General features: G+C 39.8%; 1 protein-coding gene across 4 annotated transcripts in view; it reads left to right on the forward strand.

Moving 5' to 3' along the window:
* Positions 1–18581, forward strand: part of CNST (consortin, connexin sorting protein) — a 41553-nt gene that overhangs the window by 14565 nt on the left and 8407 nt on the right. For 3 of the 4 annotated variants that reach the window (XM_080997709.1, XM_080997710.1, XM_080997711.1), the window contains exons 4-10: positions 2886–3067; positions 3851–3881; positions 5035–5121; positions 5476–5590; positions 11768–11789; positions 11954–12050; positions 15339–16216. In XM_080997709.1, the coding sequence (XP_080853835.1) occupies positions 2886–3067; positions 3851–3881; positions 5035–5121; positions 5476–5590; positions 11768–11789; positions 11954–12050; positions 15339–16216 (1412 nt within the window). The remainder of the gene's footprint in view (positions 1–2885; positions 3068–3850; positions 3882–5034; positions 5122–5475; positions 5591–11767; positions 11790–11953; positions 12051–15338; positions 16217–18581) is intronic. The other variant, XM_080997712.1, reaches the window with a different exon arrangement.

An 18581-nucleotide genomic window follows, 5' to 3' on the forward strand; every position in this document is an offset into this window, starting at 1 on the left:
TGATCGGCAAGCCCTAGGCTCTGTGGTTTAACCCACAGCGCCACCCGCGTATTTGAAGAGTAGATGCTATTAAAATCTAATTTTTGTTTTCAACTGATAAAAATAATAGGAAGGAATTTCAGTGTCATACTGATTTAATCGCTCTGTCAGTGCAAGCATTTCTGCTTGCCAGATAGAGTTATCTGCCAGGAATCTGAGCTGAGATGCCCATGTAGCAGAAGTTGCCCCCAGTTCTAGTCGCCACACAGAGGCAGCTTAAGGTCCAAAATAGTTTATTTTATGGCCCAGTTCACACACCACACTCAGGTCCGTGGTTTGCTTCTCTCCCAACAAGCCACAACCAATATTCAAGCTTTGTTACTGGTTTACAACTTGTAGCTCATTTTGGGGGGTGAGTAGGCAGTGAGCCTGGATTCAGACAAAATGACAGGCCAAACTCTGGCTTGCTTTGTTTATGGTGCAGTGGCAGCAACAACAGGGGAAGTGTGAGATGCGAACTCTTGAGCAGCATGCTCCAACACATTGTTCACCTTAAACCATAGTTTGCTTTAAATGTGTTTAATTTGACCTATAAAGCAGGCCATACATCAAATATAATAAATGTAATGTGTTGAATACACCTAAACCTTTGATTTTGCCATCTGCAACTCCCTTTCACAATACTTCTTCCATGAAATCCGTCACACCCTCTTTCATAAGGTGTTAGTTAACCCTTTTTATTTTCTGCCTCTGTATGATTTTCTACACTGTATGAAATGCATTCTGTTGAAGATATTTTTTTAATGGCAATCACTCATCTTCATCATCTGGTTAGATGGCATTATCATATTAAGAAGGACTGAACTGGCAAATACTTGGGGTGTATAGAAATGGGTGTATGATAAGTTCATATTTCCATTTTTAATACTGTCTTGTGTACACTAAGTAGAAAGACAGCTAATAAACTGCTTAAAATAAGGCAATTTAGATTTGCATAGTTGAAGACTGAAAAGATACTTTTCATACAGTCTAAGCTCTACTACAATGACAATTTAAATGTTAAATTTGTTTTTTTCTTGATTATTTTAAGGAGATACAAACATGGCAGAAACAAGATATCATAACGTAAGGATTTGTTGTGCAAGCTATTTCATGTAAAACAGAATCCACTGTAGGCCTTTTTTGCTTATAATGGATGGGAAGCTTAGGTTTGCATTTTGCCATCTTAGGTTCACACTTTCCTTCCTACCGCATGGTTGGTAGAAGAACTCCACCAGCTTTCAGTTTCCCTGTGTTAGCTTGGCCGGTCATCTGAACTAGGAATCATAGATTATAACAAATTCTGGTTAGTTTCAAAGCATGCCAACTTCAAACTGATATTTCTGAAGCTGGCTTCTTAGCCAACACAAAGGGTTTAGGTTTGCTCTAATTAATGCATTCTTGTTCATTTGACATGTCAATCTTCTTGTTCTGAGTTTGTTTCTCACATATCAGCTGTGGTTTCTGTGACCAGATAAAAATGAGATGTCACATTTATGCATGTAAAGGCAATGCAGGTTTGTTTTCAGGAATGTAGAGATTTCAAGGGAGGGCAGTGTTTGCACAGTGTAATAAATAAGTCAAGGGTTGAGCTGAGCAACAATCTTCTGTAGTATCTTTTCCTAAGAAAGAATAATACTGTTGTCTTACAGATCTATCTTAGGAACCTAATTGGGTCAGTTCCATTCTGAGAATTCACGTTAACTCTTAATTCTTACTGTACCAAAAACAATTTTTGGCGCTGTTCAACAAATGCTGTATATTTATGTAAATGTTTATGATGTGGGTAAAGAGAAACAGATATTTTAGTCTCCCAACAGGTGGAACAGTCAAGTTAAAGATTAAGCTAGTGATTGCAAAGGGATTAGATGTAGAATTCAAAACTGGTGATCTGTGGTGTATGTTGGAAAACAGAAACAAGAAAGGAGGGAACTTAACAGGTGCTAGGAAAGAGTTTGCAATGATGAAATGCTTTCGTTCTCTGTATCAGAAAATGCCCAAACAATGAGGGCACATGTTCTTTTGTCTTGTGTTGTAGGTTTGTGTCTTCCAAGGGTAGGTATAGGTGTTTTTTGTATTCTATTCTTTTTATCTGTGTTGGTAGTGGCTTTTATAGCAGAATGATTGTAGTTTTATAATTACGTTGATGAGCCTAGCTTTCAGGTAGTGGTCCTGAGTAAGGGCCATAAAGGTGGTACTGCTGAATTTTTTCAGCCTGAACTATATTAATTCAAACAGGAGTGACTTTGGGGAAATGGTTGTAGAATTTAGTCAATATTTGCATCAACAACACTGTGAAATCAATTTCCCATAAAGTTAATTTTTTTCCTTCCATTTTAAGTTTGTTTGTTTGAATGCCACTTCCATCATTATATGCAACACTCACAATTAGCTTTACAAATGTCTTTGGAATATCTGAAATATATCTGAAAGATATTCCAAAGCATGATAGCACTTTTAAACAAATGCTAATTTGGCATGACACAAACATAGTGAAGGTCACACGTTGCCATGAAAACAACCAATTCTTTTGAAGGTAATCTTTTTATGCCATCTTTAATACAATATTTTATAGTTTATTGGAATAAATCCTGGCTCTTGTTTCTTTTGCTCCCCAAGGAGCATTGGTCAAGTACTATTACTATTAAGCTATATCCATTTTGTAGCCAATGTGGCCTCTTTTGCTACAGCCCATTTCCCTTCCTAAAAGGCCCTTGACCCCCAGAGTGGCTTTCCATGGGCTCAGGGAGGAGAGATGGGAAGTCCCCCTGTGTGAGCAGATGTTTGCTCATGCAATTTTGAACAGAACCCTATATGTTGAAATGTTTCTGAGACTCCACAACTGTTCTTGTTGAACACTTCTGCAGCAGCCAAGCAAGAGAAGACTGGCATTACAGCAACGGGTTCTACATCAGATGAAGATGGAAACAAGACCAATGCAAACTTTCCCCAAAAGGATCCAACCCAGACTTTGCAGGCCCTCTTCTCTCTTCTTCGAGAAGAATTTGAGCAGATGGATTCAAGAGTCCTCCCCCTGTGCCTCCATGAGGTAGTAAAAAAAGACCTACCTTGGTTTCTCTGTGGCCATACTATGAGAGATTTTATCAGCTGAAATAATGGAAAGCCACTGAGTTAGAGTGAGTTAGAGTCTGTCTCAGTATAAGGCAGCGCCCTATGTTCCTAGTCCCATTGATTTATGTGGGAGCTAATTTAGTCTGGATCCAACCCATTAGATTATTGAGGGAAGTCCATCATGCCATAAGCTTTTGTAGATCAAAGACTGTGATGAAATGTGGATTGGTCCATAAAAGTTTATGGCACAATATGTTTGTTAGTATTTAAGATGCCATAGTAGTTAAATACCCCAAGTATTTGCTTTCCAGGTGTGTGGGTATAGAAGGTTATAATCCTGAGGACTGTAGCAGAAGTTCTTGAAGATGTAGAGGCTGGAAAGTATATAAACTTTGTGGCTATAACTCTTATTTCTCTGTCTATATATGTGATGCTTTGATAAAATGAGTAGAAAATAAATTTAGGGCAATCATCTATACACACTTACTCAAAAGTGTGGTCCACTGTGTTCACTGGAACTTAATCTCAGATCAGTGTGCTCAGGACTACAATCTTAATTTATTGCATATATGAAACATCCAAACATATATAATCTCGCTTCTCACAAATAGTATATTCAGCCATGGTTCAGGGTACAACATTCATGTACGTTTTTGGCAGGATATAGATTCTGAGGTGGTTTCTGGAGGATGATATAAAGGGTGATAATGGTATAATAAATATCTGAAAATGTTAGTTGCTTCTTTGCTTTCTGTTGCAGATTGCTGAAACATATTTTCAAGATGGAGAATGTATCCTTTTTGAAATCAAGATTGATTTCTATGCCATTGCCCTCAGCATATGGCTGAAGGTTTCCTGCAACAGGTCTGGTTAAAGCCAAAGTGGAAAAATTATGATTATTTAAGTGCAGTTATTCAGATTTCTTAATTTCCAGGGGACACACCTATAAATATTAAATTGTTATCTCAAATGTGTAAAGAACAGTGTAAAAAACAAAAAACAAACCACTAAGGTATTGTTCATGAGCCATGAGTGTACATGAGCTTGTTCAATCTAGCATAAGAACTCGAATCTAATATAGGAGGTGCTTGCATTTAGTCAGGCTTTGCATAGATTCACTGTGGTATAGTGGTTAAAGTGCTGGACTAAGACCAAGGAGACCAGGGTTCAAATCCCCACTCAGCCATGTAACATGTTGAACTCGATGGCCCTTGTGGTCTCTTCCAACTCTATGATTCTATGATTCTATATGTCAGGAGTGCTCTGATGGTGTTTCCTGCTTGGCAGGGGGTTGGACTCGATGGCCCTTGTGGTCTCTTCCAACTCTATGATTCTATGATTCTATAAGATGTTTATAGCTGCTTTGATTTTCCTCTTTTGCACTTGCAGTCTGAAGAGATTATGTTGGTGGTATTTGCTTGCTTTCGCCCCTTAATTCTAGCTGTGCGATCAAAAACTGAGAAGCTTTTACCCTTGAAAGAGAAATTTATTTCATTTTTGAATTTGGTCATTTGAAGAAATAAGAGCTTCCAGGTGGTACTTGGTTGTATTTTTTCCATTAAATTGAGTAACTTTAAATGTGAATGGCAAATTACTGCTGGAAACACCCATCCTAGAGAATTCATTGCCCAAAAAAGGAAAACTTTCTGACTACAGGGGGGAAAGATTAAGAGAGTTGATTATGGGGTCCATGTAGCACGTGCATGCCAAGTTTTGAGCACAATTATACATTATCTATGCTGTGCTTTTTTCGGGGGGGGGGTGTACGCAGGGGTATGCATACCCCTAAACATTTTATGAATCTAAGTTTGGCCTCATTGAGGGACAGTATTTCAATATGAGTAGGAAAATGAGAGTACCCCTAAACATTTTTTTTAGGAAAAAAACACTGTCTATGCTCGACTGTCATTCGGTGTCTGCATTTTCCTTTAGTTTTTCATTCAGACGAGAAAGCCATGAAATTTATTCAGCTTGAACGGTTATATCATGAGCAACTACTTGCGAATCTTTCTTCTATACAACAACAGTGGGGTAAGTGTGTCATATAGTTGGGAAATCTCTTGCTTTTATTATAATAGAATAAGTTTTGGGTTGCAGAATAAAAATAGCTGCACATTTCCCTAGTGGTGACTGTTGTGTGTAGGCACAGTGATCAGTGGTGGTTCTTTATTTTATCATGATATATTTTCCTTGAAAAGGAACATCATTATTTTCAGTCAGGTTTCTGGCTTTTAATGGACCATTGCAGTTACTCTGTGCTGTAATTTTTGTTTTTCCATTATGTTGAATCCTCTTTGTCTAGAGACTATTCAAAACATTTTGCTTTTGAAGACACTGAAATATTTTTAATATACAAAAATATAAAATGATTATGTGTTGTTGCAGAAAAAAAATGGAAAGCAGCAGCATCTAACGAGGTTCCAGCTCTAAAACGTTCTGCTAAAGTCCTGAATAATGAAGAGTTAGACAAACTAGCTAAACTTTGCACATCACATCAAGAGTAAGTAATAAAAACAATACTGGTTCAATTAGTTCAATTCTCTTTTGGTGTGTGTTTAGGTGCACTCAGGGATTGTGTGGCCCTAATGAACACTTGTCTGTTTTCTTTGAAAAGCAGAATAAAGTGGTTGAAACTGTTCAGATTTTCAAAAGCCATTTGCCAAAGAGCTGTTTCTCAAAGGGAGAAAATGTAAAAAGAAAACCCAAAACACTAAGCATGAATTCTGGACTGTGACTGGATTTTTAGATTAATTACTTTCCTTTGTTTGCTTGTAATACTTGTGCATTGTTGTATTTCTTGATAAGAAAATTTAAAAATAAAATTATTAGAAGATGAAATTGCCAAAATCTTCATGGTCTCAATTCAAATATCATGTTAGGAATCCTCCAAAACAATGGTTTGGAAGAATAAGGAATATACAATGGGCTCTCTTTTTTTCCACGGTTGCCTAACCTTAGTTTTGCTGTGACAGTTGAATCGTGCAAACTGTGTTTAACATTAACCATGGTTTCCACATCTTAACTGATTGCTATGATTAGTGCTAACCAGAAAGGGGAAGATGAAATTGTCATGTGACAGAGGAGGTTGGATCACATGGTTTGGAAGATCACTAACCGTTTACCCAAATTAACTGCTAAAGATAAACGTTTTAAATTCAAAGTTTGGTGCCTGAAGTATTTCAAAGTTAATCAAACGTGAAGGAGACTCCCACTTTCACAAAAGCATGCTTTCCTTCGCCATACGAGCATACTAATTTTATTTATTTTTATTTCATGTGTTCTTATACCACTTAAGACGGTCTCTGATGAGTTAACAGAATAGCAAATACAATATGAATATGTAAGAAACAATGAAACTGAGAAACTACAATATAATACAATGCACCGTAATACAACTACAATATAAAACAGTAAGATGCTCCCAAAATAAAATCATAGCAGCACATTTTGAAAACATCTTAAGATCCAGGGATCCTTTTCCTCTTGTCAAAGGCACATTCTAGCTCAAAACATGCAATACTCCCCCCACTAACGTATCACACCCAATTCTGACTCATACAGGTAACTTGCAACTTCCACACATTTAACTTGTGAGCATTACGATTTACATGCTTGGCAGGAAAAAAATGGAAAGGGTGTGTGTGTCTGGGAAAAATGACTTTGGCAATCCCACCCACCATTGAACTCAATGTGTTTTCACTATACGTGATTTTGGCTTTACGTACTATCCCCAGAATGCAACCCCCATGTATTTGAGAGTGGCCTGTATTTACATAAATCATGTAATATATGTTGCTCATTCAATATCATTCTATTTACACAACTCACACAAATCTACCAGTACACATAAGTACAGTACAGTGGTACCTCTGGTTACGTACTTAATTCGTTCCGGAGGTCCATTCTTAACCTGAAACTGTTCTTAACCTGAAGCACCACTTTAGCTAAGTGGTGCTGCCGCCGCGCCGCCGGAGCACGATTTCTGTTCTCATCCTGAAGCAAAGTTCTTAACCTGAGGTACTATTTCTGGGTTAGCGGAGTCTGTAACCTGAAGCGTATGTAACCTGAGGTACCACTGTATACCATCTACCCAGTTTTAATCTCTGTTCAGTATGGTTCAGAGTCGGTTTCCCACTATTTCAGCTATAATTGTTCCTGTTTCTTCACTATCTTCTAGCCCAAATGCTTGCACCCAGAGAGTAAGAACTCATTGAAATCACTAAGTTTCCAGACCAATCCTAGAGTGGAGCAGATGATATTTGCTCCGGGGATGAGTTAGTCACCAGCACACAGTTCTTTTTACAGACAGCTGGCTTGAGGCAGTTGGAATGCTCACAGCCGCCAATGTCAGTAGTGATTCTTGCTGGCTGTGCCTGCATGGTGGTCTTGGTAATGCATACCAGGTCACACTCAAATCCAAGATCAAAGTGTGGATTATATTTGCTTGATCAGGAATTAAACAGCTGCAGACTTCATGGGTGACTGACAGAACTTTTTGGGTACAATGAATTGGATGGAAAGCCAGAAGAGGACACAGGCTCAAATTGTCTGCCCAGTCCCCTTCTTACAGGTACCATCCAACTCCATACTTATTACGTATTGGATCATGTTACACCTTTTCTGAGTCAGTTACATTGGCTGCCTATTAATTTCCAGGCCTATTTCAAGGTGCTGGTTTTTGTCTTAAAAGAATAGTTTGGGACCACATTATCTGAAGGATCACCTACACCTGCATGAACTTACCCAAGCATTAAGATAATCATTGGAGGCTCTGCGCACTGGCCACCAGCAAGAGCCATCAATGGTGGTCCCACATCTTTAGATGTAATAATAATAATTTATTATTTATACCCAGCCCATCTGGCTTGGTTTTCCCAGCCACTGTGGGCAGCTCACAACAGAATATTAAAAACACCATAAAACATCAAACATTAAAAAACTTCCCTAAACAGGGCTGCCTTCAGATGTCTTCTAAAAGTCAGATACTTGTTTATTTCCTTGACATCTGATGGGAGGGCATTCCGCAGGGCGGGCACCACTACTGAGAAAACTCTCTGCCTGGTTCCCTGTAACCTCACTTCTCACAGTGAGGGAACCGCCAGAAGGCCCTCGGCACTGGACCTCAGGTGTAAGGCAGCTTCACATATTTAACAATGCAGAAAGGGTCGAACTCTAATACTGATTACCCCAATACCAGTGCTGGGAGCACACACCAAATTTGCTAAGGGGACAGGGCTGAGTGGAGGGTCAGTCAAATAGGCCAGGAGAGCTTATGACATGTGAGGAAGTAAGTATACAGGAATCTTACTTCCACAAAGGGGAAAGGTTGGTACAAAACCTTTTCCCCACCTTCCACGTTTCTGCTTGACAGGTTGCCTATCATGTCTCCTATATGCCACTTTGATTTTGTTTCCTCCTATTACCCTTTCTCACCTCCATCATGTCCCTGCCCTTTCCTTATTACCTGCCACTGTTCCAACCTTCCAATATTCCTGCTAAATTACTTTTCTCTACCCTAGTTCTCCGGTTCCCATACTTTACTCTTATTGCTGTATCCTTCACCGTTCCATTCATTTACTGGATGAATTGTCCACTGCTGCCTTCCTTACTTCCCACCCCTTCTTTTCTACCATTATTAACACTGTCACACAAACCCCCAAAGTAACTATTTAAACTCCAGCCCATGTTTAATGAGAAATGTATTTTTAGCTATTAGATTTCTGGCTGCCCCAGAAAGCCTCTTCTTCTCCAATGTGAGGATTGTTTAAATGGGTTAGGGGCTGAATACCCTGTCTGGTTTTCTGAGTTCCATTCCCAATTGCATGAGCACTGGAGATTCTCCCTCTTCCACTCACGTCCTGCCTTCCCTGTTGAAAGCTGTTCTGGAAAACTCACGCTGGCCAAAATTATGTCCTTGGCATGACTTGGCTTCTTTTGTGCTGCTGCTATGAGGTAGACTTTTTCCACTGTTCTTTCTGTGCACTACAGTACTGTAGCATAAAAGCCTAAGAGTGACGTAATATAAATATCACCCTGGCCAAAAATTCACTAGGCGGCTTTCAGACAAACCACTCCCAACCCCTGTCTGAAGTATGGGGATAATACTGGCCTACATTACAGGATTGTTGTAAAGTTTAATGAGATAGCATGTGTTTTGGGGAAATAAAAATATCCAGTTTTGAGCCTTCTGTAATAGTCAGTGTACTGATCTTTAGCTTTCTGTGTGTGGTAGATATCCACTGTAATGTGGTGGGCTTAGAATGGGGAGATGCAGGTTTAAATCCCTGCTCTTCCTTGAAGCTCACAGAGTAATCCAAACCCCTTTGTTCCAGGCAGGAATGGGGTAGATTGGTTAGAGATATGGCTTCATGCTGGCTGCAGAGTGATGCCAGTGTCATTCTGCTGATGAGGGGCTCCCCTTTCACCTGCCAAATGTGTGGGCTGGCAGATGTGCCAGTGCCAGGATCCCTGCTGGTGGCAGGCAGCAGAAAGCCCCAAAACAGGACATTCCAAGGGTGAAGGCAGGGCTGAGCTGGCTGGGGAACCACCTGGGCCCAAACTGGCCCTCCTGCCATCACATGACAGCATAGAGTTCAATCTGGTTCTGATCGAAGGGCAATCTGCCTGCCCTTCCACTTCAATCACTATGCACAGCAGGGCTATGGATGCAGTGCTGGTCCCGGCACCCCCATTTAGCTCTGCTGGGAAGACGGGTAGTTGGGATGGCTCCCTAAGTATCTTCCCCAAGCTCACCATCTCATAAGTGAATCATTCTCACAATGCTGTAAAGATAAAATTGCTGGGGGGGGGGGGAGAGAAGTTACTTATGCTGCTCTGAGCTCCTTGGAGCAAGGGTGGGATAGAGAGTTAATAGATGTGAAGGGGATGGACTACATGGAATTGGCAGAAATGACTGGCAGAATCCGAGACCAGGGAGAAGAGTCGGTGGAAGAAGATTGGAAGAAATTTAAAGACTATTTACAGAAATACTGCAAAATTAATGAATGTTAGAATGATGTTGGATTGAAGTTAAGTGGTTTTTAGCTGTAATGGTATAAAAGAATATGAAAAAATGGATTTTTGACAGGTAAAAATTTAATGCTATAATATATTAAGATTAAAGATCAGGATAAAACAAAGAGGGAAAGGATTTGCTGAACTAATAAATTGAACTGGAATACAAAAAAGGGAGGTATGAGGAGGTCCGGGAAACAAGCAAATGAAAGATAAGTGATGGAAAGATTGAATTGTTTTAAACTATTTTTATTTTGTATTTTTTCTTTTTTTTTCCTTTTCATTTTGTAATATTGTGAAAACCCTAATAAATATTTTTTAAAAAAAATATAGAGAGTTAATAGATGAGTCAGTGTGGACGGGGTATTGTTATTATGGATCATAAACTGTTATTCCGCTAGTTGCGCTAAGATCCAAGAGCATGGCTGTGTTTAATGTTATTTTACTTAACAGTCACAATATTTTAAAAGTAAGTGTTACAGGTCTATAGTTGCATTTATCACATCAGAGGCTCCAGTAATGAGAGGTTTCTTTGTCACATGCACCAGGAATTGCTTCCAGAACATTTAACTCCCCTACTTCCAACCCAAAAAATGAAATCTCTCTTCAGTGCATTTGAAGCCGCTTCCCGCTGTTTCAGAATTTGCTTGTCAAGTGCCATATTGAGGGAGAGAATTCTTAGAGTGCCAGTGTGGAGTAGTGGCCAGAGAGCTGGATGCAATCCAGAGAGACCTGATCTTACATAACCTCTTGGCCATGAAACTTATTGGGGATCGTGATTGTTTGAGGACGCTGTTCTGAGCTGCTTGGTGGAAAGGCAGTGTAAAAATGTGATATATAAGTGACAGTAAAATGAAGGTGCTTGGGTGTTAGAAGCACTGTTTTGCATGCAGAACTCACCGTGCAGCTCTGGACTGCATTGTGGACAAATTGCTTCTTGTCAATGGTAAGAATTGTGTGCAGTTAACATTTTAATAATCACCTATGTTTGTCTTTAAGCTTTTATTTTTACTTTATAATTTGTTTTATTGGAAATAGGCTCTTGAAGTATAAAGCACAACATTTAAAAGGTTGAGCTGTCCTGCCAGTGTTGTGATTTTTATGGTTTTCTTCCACTTTTTAAATATGTTGCTATTTCTGTGGAAGACTAGAAGATTGAGCAAAATGGGGAAACTGAGTGTGCTGCCTATGTGCTGCAAAATATTAGGAGAGGCTAGTTTTTCACAGCTTCCCATCCACTCCTAACTCTCTTGTGTCGCTAGAAACAGGAAGTAGTGCTATTCAGGTGGTACTTTCAGTGATCTAAAAAGCACTATTAATTCCTTTGAGTGGTCAATTTCAATTCAGGACAATTTTTTGAAAGCTGATACATTTGTATAAACACATTCTATAAGAGCACTTCTTGTATTGATTTCACCACTTTTACTGCCTTATGGGCCATTAAGTAATAATTGGCAGTTTGTAATGACGTTAGCATATGGTCTGGCTCTGTGCTTTAAAACTATGCTGGCACAGATAGTGTTTCAGTGTTGGAAACTTCTGTGCTAATATTAGAGCATGGAAAGAACTAATCTGATTTGTCGTCTAGTTTTGATGATGTTTTTTGTGAATAATATTTTGGTGGAAGCAGCTGTTTATTTTGTATTTTCTTTTTTGGTTGCAGGCCGCTGGTCTTCCGAAGCAAGGTAAACTGTGAAGTTTTTTCTTGGCATAGTTTTACAAGTAAATGTCTGGGTGTTCTATAATGTGCTAAATGTAATGTGTAGAGCTTACACTGCATAATAACCTGTACTGCATGAAATGAAACGAAACCAAAATTTAGTAATAGGAATTCTGTTGTGTTTTTCAGCTAATAAGTAAAGAAAAATCCCTGAAACGTGAGAGTTTTGTAGGGTTAAGGATATCTGAAGATCTTAAGGAAAGAGGTGCGGCTGCATGTGATTCAGGTATCCCTCTTGTAAATCTTTTCAGTTTTATTTTTAAAACATGTCGGTGTTTAGAAAGCTTTAATTTAGAATAGCACTAGCTAGGCATTTTTCTAACAAGAGTAATATAAGAAGGTGATTACGTTTTTGATGCCATAGACTTCTCTTAGAAAACAGCAGAACATAGGAATGAGAGTAGCTCAATTGTTACAGCATGAAACTCTTGATCTCAAGGTTGTGGATGCGAGCCCCACATTGGGCAAAAGATTCCTGCATTGCAGGGAGTTAGACTAGATAATTCTCATGGTCCCTTTCAACTATACAATTTTATGCTTCTGTGTGAGCAGTGGCTTCAAATAATAGACCTCATTTCCTTAACATTAAACGCTGTCCACCTTCTGTACATCCACCACCGTTGCTAAAATTAGCATGGAAATAGAAAAAGAGGCTAAAGGTGGCTGTGGAGCAGTTGGCTGCAGAGATGTTGTCTGCCTGGATGTGTACCTGCCTGCTGCCTACAGATTTTAGCCTTCTCCTTGCTGGTGTGTGGCATGCTTGAGGGTTGAAAGGACTGTATAATCAAGGAATCCTATACCCAGTATAAGAGTCAGCCCCATTGCCGTCATTGTGATTTACTTCTGAGTACAGGACTGCATGGTAAATCAGTTGTGAATTCCAACCACAACGTGGGATCATTAGCAAACAATGGTTTTCTGCTTGTGAGTATAATTAACACCTTTGGTAAAGGGACATGGCCAGTGTGCCTGTGATCTTGAGGTGGAAGTAAAACTGGAGCTTTTCCAGTTAGCCCAAGGAAGGCTCTGCTGATTCCAAAGTGCCCTAAAATCAAATACAGTGGTACCTTGGTTCTCGAATGGCTTGGCTCCCAAACAAATCGGCTCACAAACGCCACAAACCCGGAAGTGCGTATTCCGGTTTGCAAACGTTTTTCGGAAGCCAAACGTCCGACGCGGCTTCCGAATGAGTGTAGGAAGCTCCTGCAGCCATTCGGAAGCCGTGCCTTGGTTTTCGAACCATTTCGGGAGTCAAACGGACTCCCAGAACGGATTAAGTTTGAGAACCAAGGTACCACTATAACCAGGGAGACTTTGTTGAATGCCTTGGTATCAACTTATCTTCATCAACACAAGCTAGTTGTGTTAGATAATTCTTGTTTAGACGTTTCCCTGTGCTAGCTTTTTCTCTGTGACTATTTTCAGAACAGCTAGTATACAGAAACCTAAGCTGCTCCCTATGCTGTCCTCCAGTACTGAGGTCATCCAAACAAAATGGTGGTGCCAGCAAAGCAGTATATTTCAGCAGGACAATGTATGAATCCTAATCAATCAATTCACTAAAGATCAGGAACATGTCCTCTCGCTACGATCACATTTCATCTCAGGCAACCTCTTAGCCTCTTTGACCCCTTTAGTAATATCTTGTTTCGCTTCCTTGTGGTCTGTGTTCTTCAGGTCCTCTCTTCACGCCTCATATATGTGGCCCCCTGGTAATGTCATCAGCGGTTAAGTTACATGTATTTGTCTCATCACATTAGCAGATGTTTGTTCCCAAGCAAGCTCTGATCTGCTGATTGCCACACTGTGTGCAGAAAAGGTTTTTGCTAGACAGTGCATCCCCTTAGCATCCAGGCCTCCTGAGGAGGCTTACAGCCCTACTAAGGAAGTTTCTTTTGTCAGTGCCTTTTGGTGCGCTGAAGGAATGACTACTTCACGCTATAGAGGCATGACCAATGCTTTTGTTGTGCAGATCTTCAAGTTTCCACAACAAAGCTTCTAGTTGGAAAAGAGACTCTTCAAGTGCATTTTTATCTTTCTACATAGAAAATGTCAAAATATCTATTTGTTCTTATCAATAATTATGTTGTTCTGAGAAATCTTAATGGTTCTGTCCTCACGTGACCTTATGGGAAGGTAGCCAAGTTTTTGTGCCTGCATTTCTATGTATCTGTTGCTCTAAAACTTATAAGCTTTATCTAAATATGGTATGGAAACTGAGCCTAGCATTTTATTCCCTAAGGTTTCTGGTTATGCTTTGCTGCTAAATTTTTTTTTTCTCTACATGAGAGATCTTTTTGCTTTGGCGGTACTTCTCATTCTATGAGGTTGTTGTTTTTTATTTTAAAAAAGTATTTAAAATAAACATGTGAGACAGGTTGTGACAATGAATAGGATTTTGAGCTTTTTCTAGACCCCTTGGATGGCATGTATCTCCATCATCTCCTCCTTGTTCTGTATCTGTTGATGCTACACAGGTATCCTGGTGTGATGTACTACATCGGGGCACTGCAAGCATTGGTTCAAAACACAAGATACTGTTATCACTTAAGATCATTTCCATCCACTCTATCAAAGTAAACTTTAAGGGAGCCATCCTATGGCTGATGGCCTAGTTGTAGCAGAAAGTTCCTCTGCCATTGCTCCTTCACTGCTGATGGCAGTAAGGAGTGAAAAGGGACCTGCTGGGTAGACCAGAAGATGCCTCCCATTCCCTTGACACACATACCTAAACCAAATAACTAACCACAGAGCTGTCATACTTAATTTGTTTAGAGTCAATGGGAGGGAAATTAGGAAACATTTGTCAATAGCAGCAGGTGGGGAAAGAACAAGCAGCTCCCACCTGCAAGCTGGCAGGGCTTAGGAATCAGTGGCTTCTCTGCCAAGAAATCTTCCTTCCCCTTCCCCCCCAGCCTTTACTCTGCCCAATAACAACCCATTGCATAGTTAAATATACTTTTTTTAATGGTACCTATACATACTTAGTGGTGCATAGGGCTGCATCATGGAGATTTTATAATCTTTCATATGAAGGTTTTTTTAAAATTTCAGTAAACAGTATGGTTTGTACCTTTTTAATTATAGTTACTGAAGCTACCATTATATTTTTAGCAACCAATCTTCATCACAGTTTCCCTTTCCTTTAAAATGTTTAAAGCAATTTGTAATTTCTGTATAAAATACTTAAGTGAAATCAAGCCACTTAGTGCCAAAGCCAAAGGAAAACTTGCAGATATGTAACTAATCACACCCTTGTTCAGCAGGGTATGTAGAGGTGTCTTAAGTGCTCTAAAAGTCAATAGAAAACAAGTTAGCTGCTTCACTTTAACTATGATTTGTATTTTACACATGAAAATTAGTAGAGCAGAGCAATTGCTGCCAGACAGGAATTCAGTCAAAACATTAACGGGTAGTGCTATCAGGTTGCTGATTTTTCTTCTTCTTCTTTTTCCTACAATGCTGAAGTATTGAATCACTTCTAAATGCTTGAACTCTTTCCCTGTTGCATTAGATACTCAGACTTGGCCTGGCGCTGAACCAAAGAAAGAGAACAATCGCAAAGAGAGTGAGAGGTGTGAGAGCTTCCAACCCGAAAAGCGTCATAGGCTTGAAGAGAAGGCAAGTCTTCGACTCTCTGTGGGGAAGCACCACATGGAGGAGGAGCGCTGCAATGATGAATCAACACTAGAGCCAGCCACCCAGCCCACAGAGACACTGGGCACGCCTCAGCCAGGCTGTTTATCTACAAAGGATGCTAGTGAAGATGACAGTCTGCAGCCAAGAGAAGAGCAGTTCTCTGAGGATGTAGCAAAAATAGAAGCAGCTGCTGAGGAGCCTGCAGCAGAGTGCTCTAGTGAGCCAATGGTAGACACATTGGTTTTGACAGAGGCTGATTATATGCCTCCTGATCTAATTCCCTCAGATGAAACTGTTCAGTCTGAACAAAACTTACTCAGGTCAGCTGGCTCTATTGTGATTTCCAGTACTCCGTTGGGGAGCAACGTATTAAACAAGCACCAGCAACAGACAGCTTATGGAAGTGATAAGAAATCTGTGCAGGGCAGAACATCAGACATTACCGGGGATGTGCATGCTGAAGGTAACATGCCTGAACTGGACAGTGTTCCATATGAAGGGATACAGGAGGAAACAGCAGTACTGGAAGAGGAAGGTGAAAATGAAGAACCAGAAGACCTCTTTGATCGGTTTTTAAATGGTTGCATAACAGACAGAGAGGAGTCCTTTAAATGCCTAGCAAGCCAAGGGGACTCCGAAATTCTTCCACATATGCCTCCTGAACAAGCACTTTATAGTTCACCGGAAGGTTATTCACTGGATGAAAGCTTTTCTTCACTTGATGAACTTGCAAAACGAATAGAGATTGCAGAGGTAAACACTGGCAAAAATAACTTCCAACACTGTTGGCACTATTTGTGGTTTATATTATTTGTGTTCTCTAGCATGAAAAAAGTAGTGGTTTTTTTCCTGAAAAGAAGCCATGTTTAGGAGGATGTGTTGTTTATTTTTCCTTTCCAAGTTTATTGATTAAGTTTTAGGTAAGTAAAGTTTTCTTTATGAAAAATAAGAGGATAAAATAAATAAACTTATGCATCTTAAGAGGCCAAACAGTAGCAAAAGTAATCATGAGGAGGGGGCGCAGAATGAAAAAAGCTCTCTGGGGCATTTGTAAAAAAATACTTGAATATTTCAGACCTTTTTGCTTTACCTCAAACTGAGGTTAACAATAACATTTCAGTTATTCTAGTCATGGCTGGCTGATGAACAATCGTGAGTGTATTTTATTCTCTTTGTGAGAATATATTTGGTTCTACCATTGCTGTTTTAAGTTGAACAGCAAGAAAATGGGCAGAATGACTTCGCAAAGGAGTTTTAAGCTATTCTGATTGATTTAGATACCGTTGGTAAATGAAAGGCCTGAGGATATAATGACTTATCCTTTTTACTGCTGTTCCAAAGCACATAGTGCCAGCATCAGAAGTCAGAGATTGAGACAGAACACACCATACTTTTATAGCTGACTGACATATTTGAGGTCACAGTGTACTTTTGGGCATGCTAAATGAATCATCTAGAATATTGTTCACCAAAGGCCATCTATTATGCACTGCTCTGTAAAAGGTTGAAGGAAGAGAGCTCTCTGTTTAGTTCTGCCTCCCCCCCTCAAAACTCTTTTGAAGGCAAGATTGATCCCTAAGGCTAACTGTCAGAAGTAGAATAAATAAACTCGTCTTCAGTAGTCAGTCATTTCCATTTTCGTCCAGTAGCAGTGGCACAGTTTGTTAACTGGAACAGCACAGCAAAGAGATGTGTTTGTTTTTGAAGTTTATTAGCAATATTTTAAACATCCTTCTTATAAACCTTCAGTCTTAATACCTAGTTTATGGGTAAGGATTACAATTGGATACATTTATTATCTTCTCTCATTTTTTACCATGTCTCAAGGGAGTATTGTATACAGCAAAAATCTGCTCCAAAATTGCATCAACTTCTATATTTCTAAATACTTAAGAGGAAAGCCATCTTTTATGTTACACTTGCTAAACTTCAGTATCCATAAACATAGTGAGCCCCGCACCCCATGTTTATTTATTTTTTGCATTTCTAAGTACCATTTGAATGCCATTCGTTCCTACTTCCCCTCATCTTATGTTTACTGTAAGAAGGCAAAAGCTGATGATACAGTGTTCTTATGGGAAACATTATGTAATTCCAAACTAGGTTTGCTGTTCTCTGGGCTCTGACTTCTTAGCAGGCAGACTTTGGTCTCTGAAGAGGGGACAGAGAGTACCTTGCATCATTCAATAGCAATCTCTCCAGGCCAAATATGGAGTAATATTGGCTCTCTTTAGAGGGAGTTTGTTCCCTAGGCTGTGTCAACTGGAGGTATGTGTTTCAGAGATACATAAATCAAGGAAAAGCAAGGAGGGGTGTTGGAGCAGGGCTATATCTTGTACTATGTAAGACTCTGTAATGTTCTGGCTTACCTGCCTTGGCTGTGCATTTGCAGGGGAAGCAAGAGCAATCCAGTAGTTTTATTAGGTTTCCTGTTTTATTCTGATCAGATTTACAAGCATCAGGACTGGAGTTGGTGTAGTTGGGCACCCGCCTAGTTTCACATGACCCCCAAAGCCTTCGTCTCGCTTTTGCAGTCTGTTCACCTGCTCTCTCCAAGCATGTCAGCAGTGACAAGAGCAAAGATCAGGAGAAACCTTCACTTGCCTTGCTCTCTTTTTACAGGCAGTGGTGTGATTTGGGTACAGAGAGTGAGAGGGACAGCGACTGGGTAGGCCCATTTAGGAATGGGACCCCACTGAGGGAGCCTTAGCCAAGGACCCTCAAAGGCTGATAAGAATAATTGGTTGAAGCCTGTGAGTGATCAGCTGTTCAGTATTCATTGTTTTTAGAATTTGACCTTTGCTTTGTTTAGTTCATAAAGACAGGGGAATTTTCTTGACTATAGCGTTAAAAGTAATGTCAGTAAAGATTCTGTTGACATTTTAACACATAATTTGACCTTTGACCCACCCTCATGCTTGATCTGCATGCGTGTTCAGCATGAAGCATTGAAATATGCTGTATCAGGATGAGAATAATGTGATGGACAATGACACCCCACTCAGCTAATCTATGGAAAATAGATTATTGTCCACATGTAATGCTCAGAAAGCAAATCTTTGTGTGAAACTGTTGGTGTGGGGGAAACCAAAAGCATGCCCATACATTAAAACAGTCT

This window comes from Podarcis pityusensis (genome assembly GCF_964106645.2).
Source record: "Podarcis pityusensis genome assembly, chromosome: 3".
NCBI classification, from domain to species: Eukaryota; Metazoa; Chordata; class Lepidosauria; order Squamata; family Lacertidae; genus Podarcis; species Podarcis pityusensis.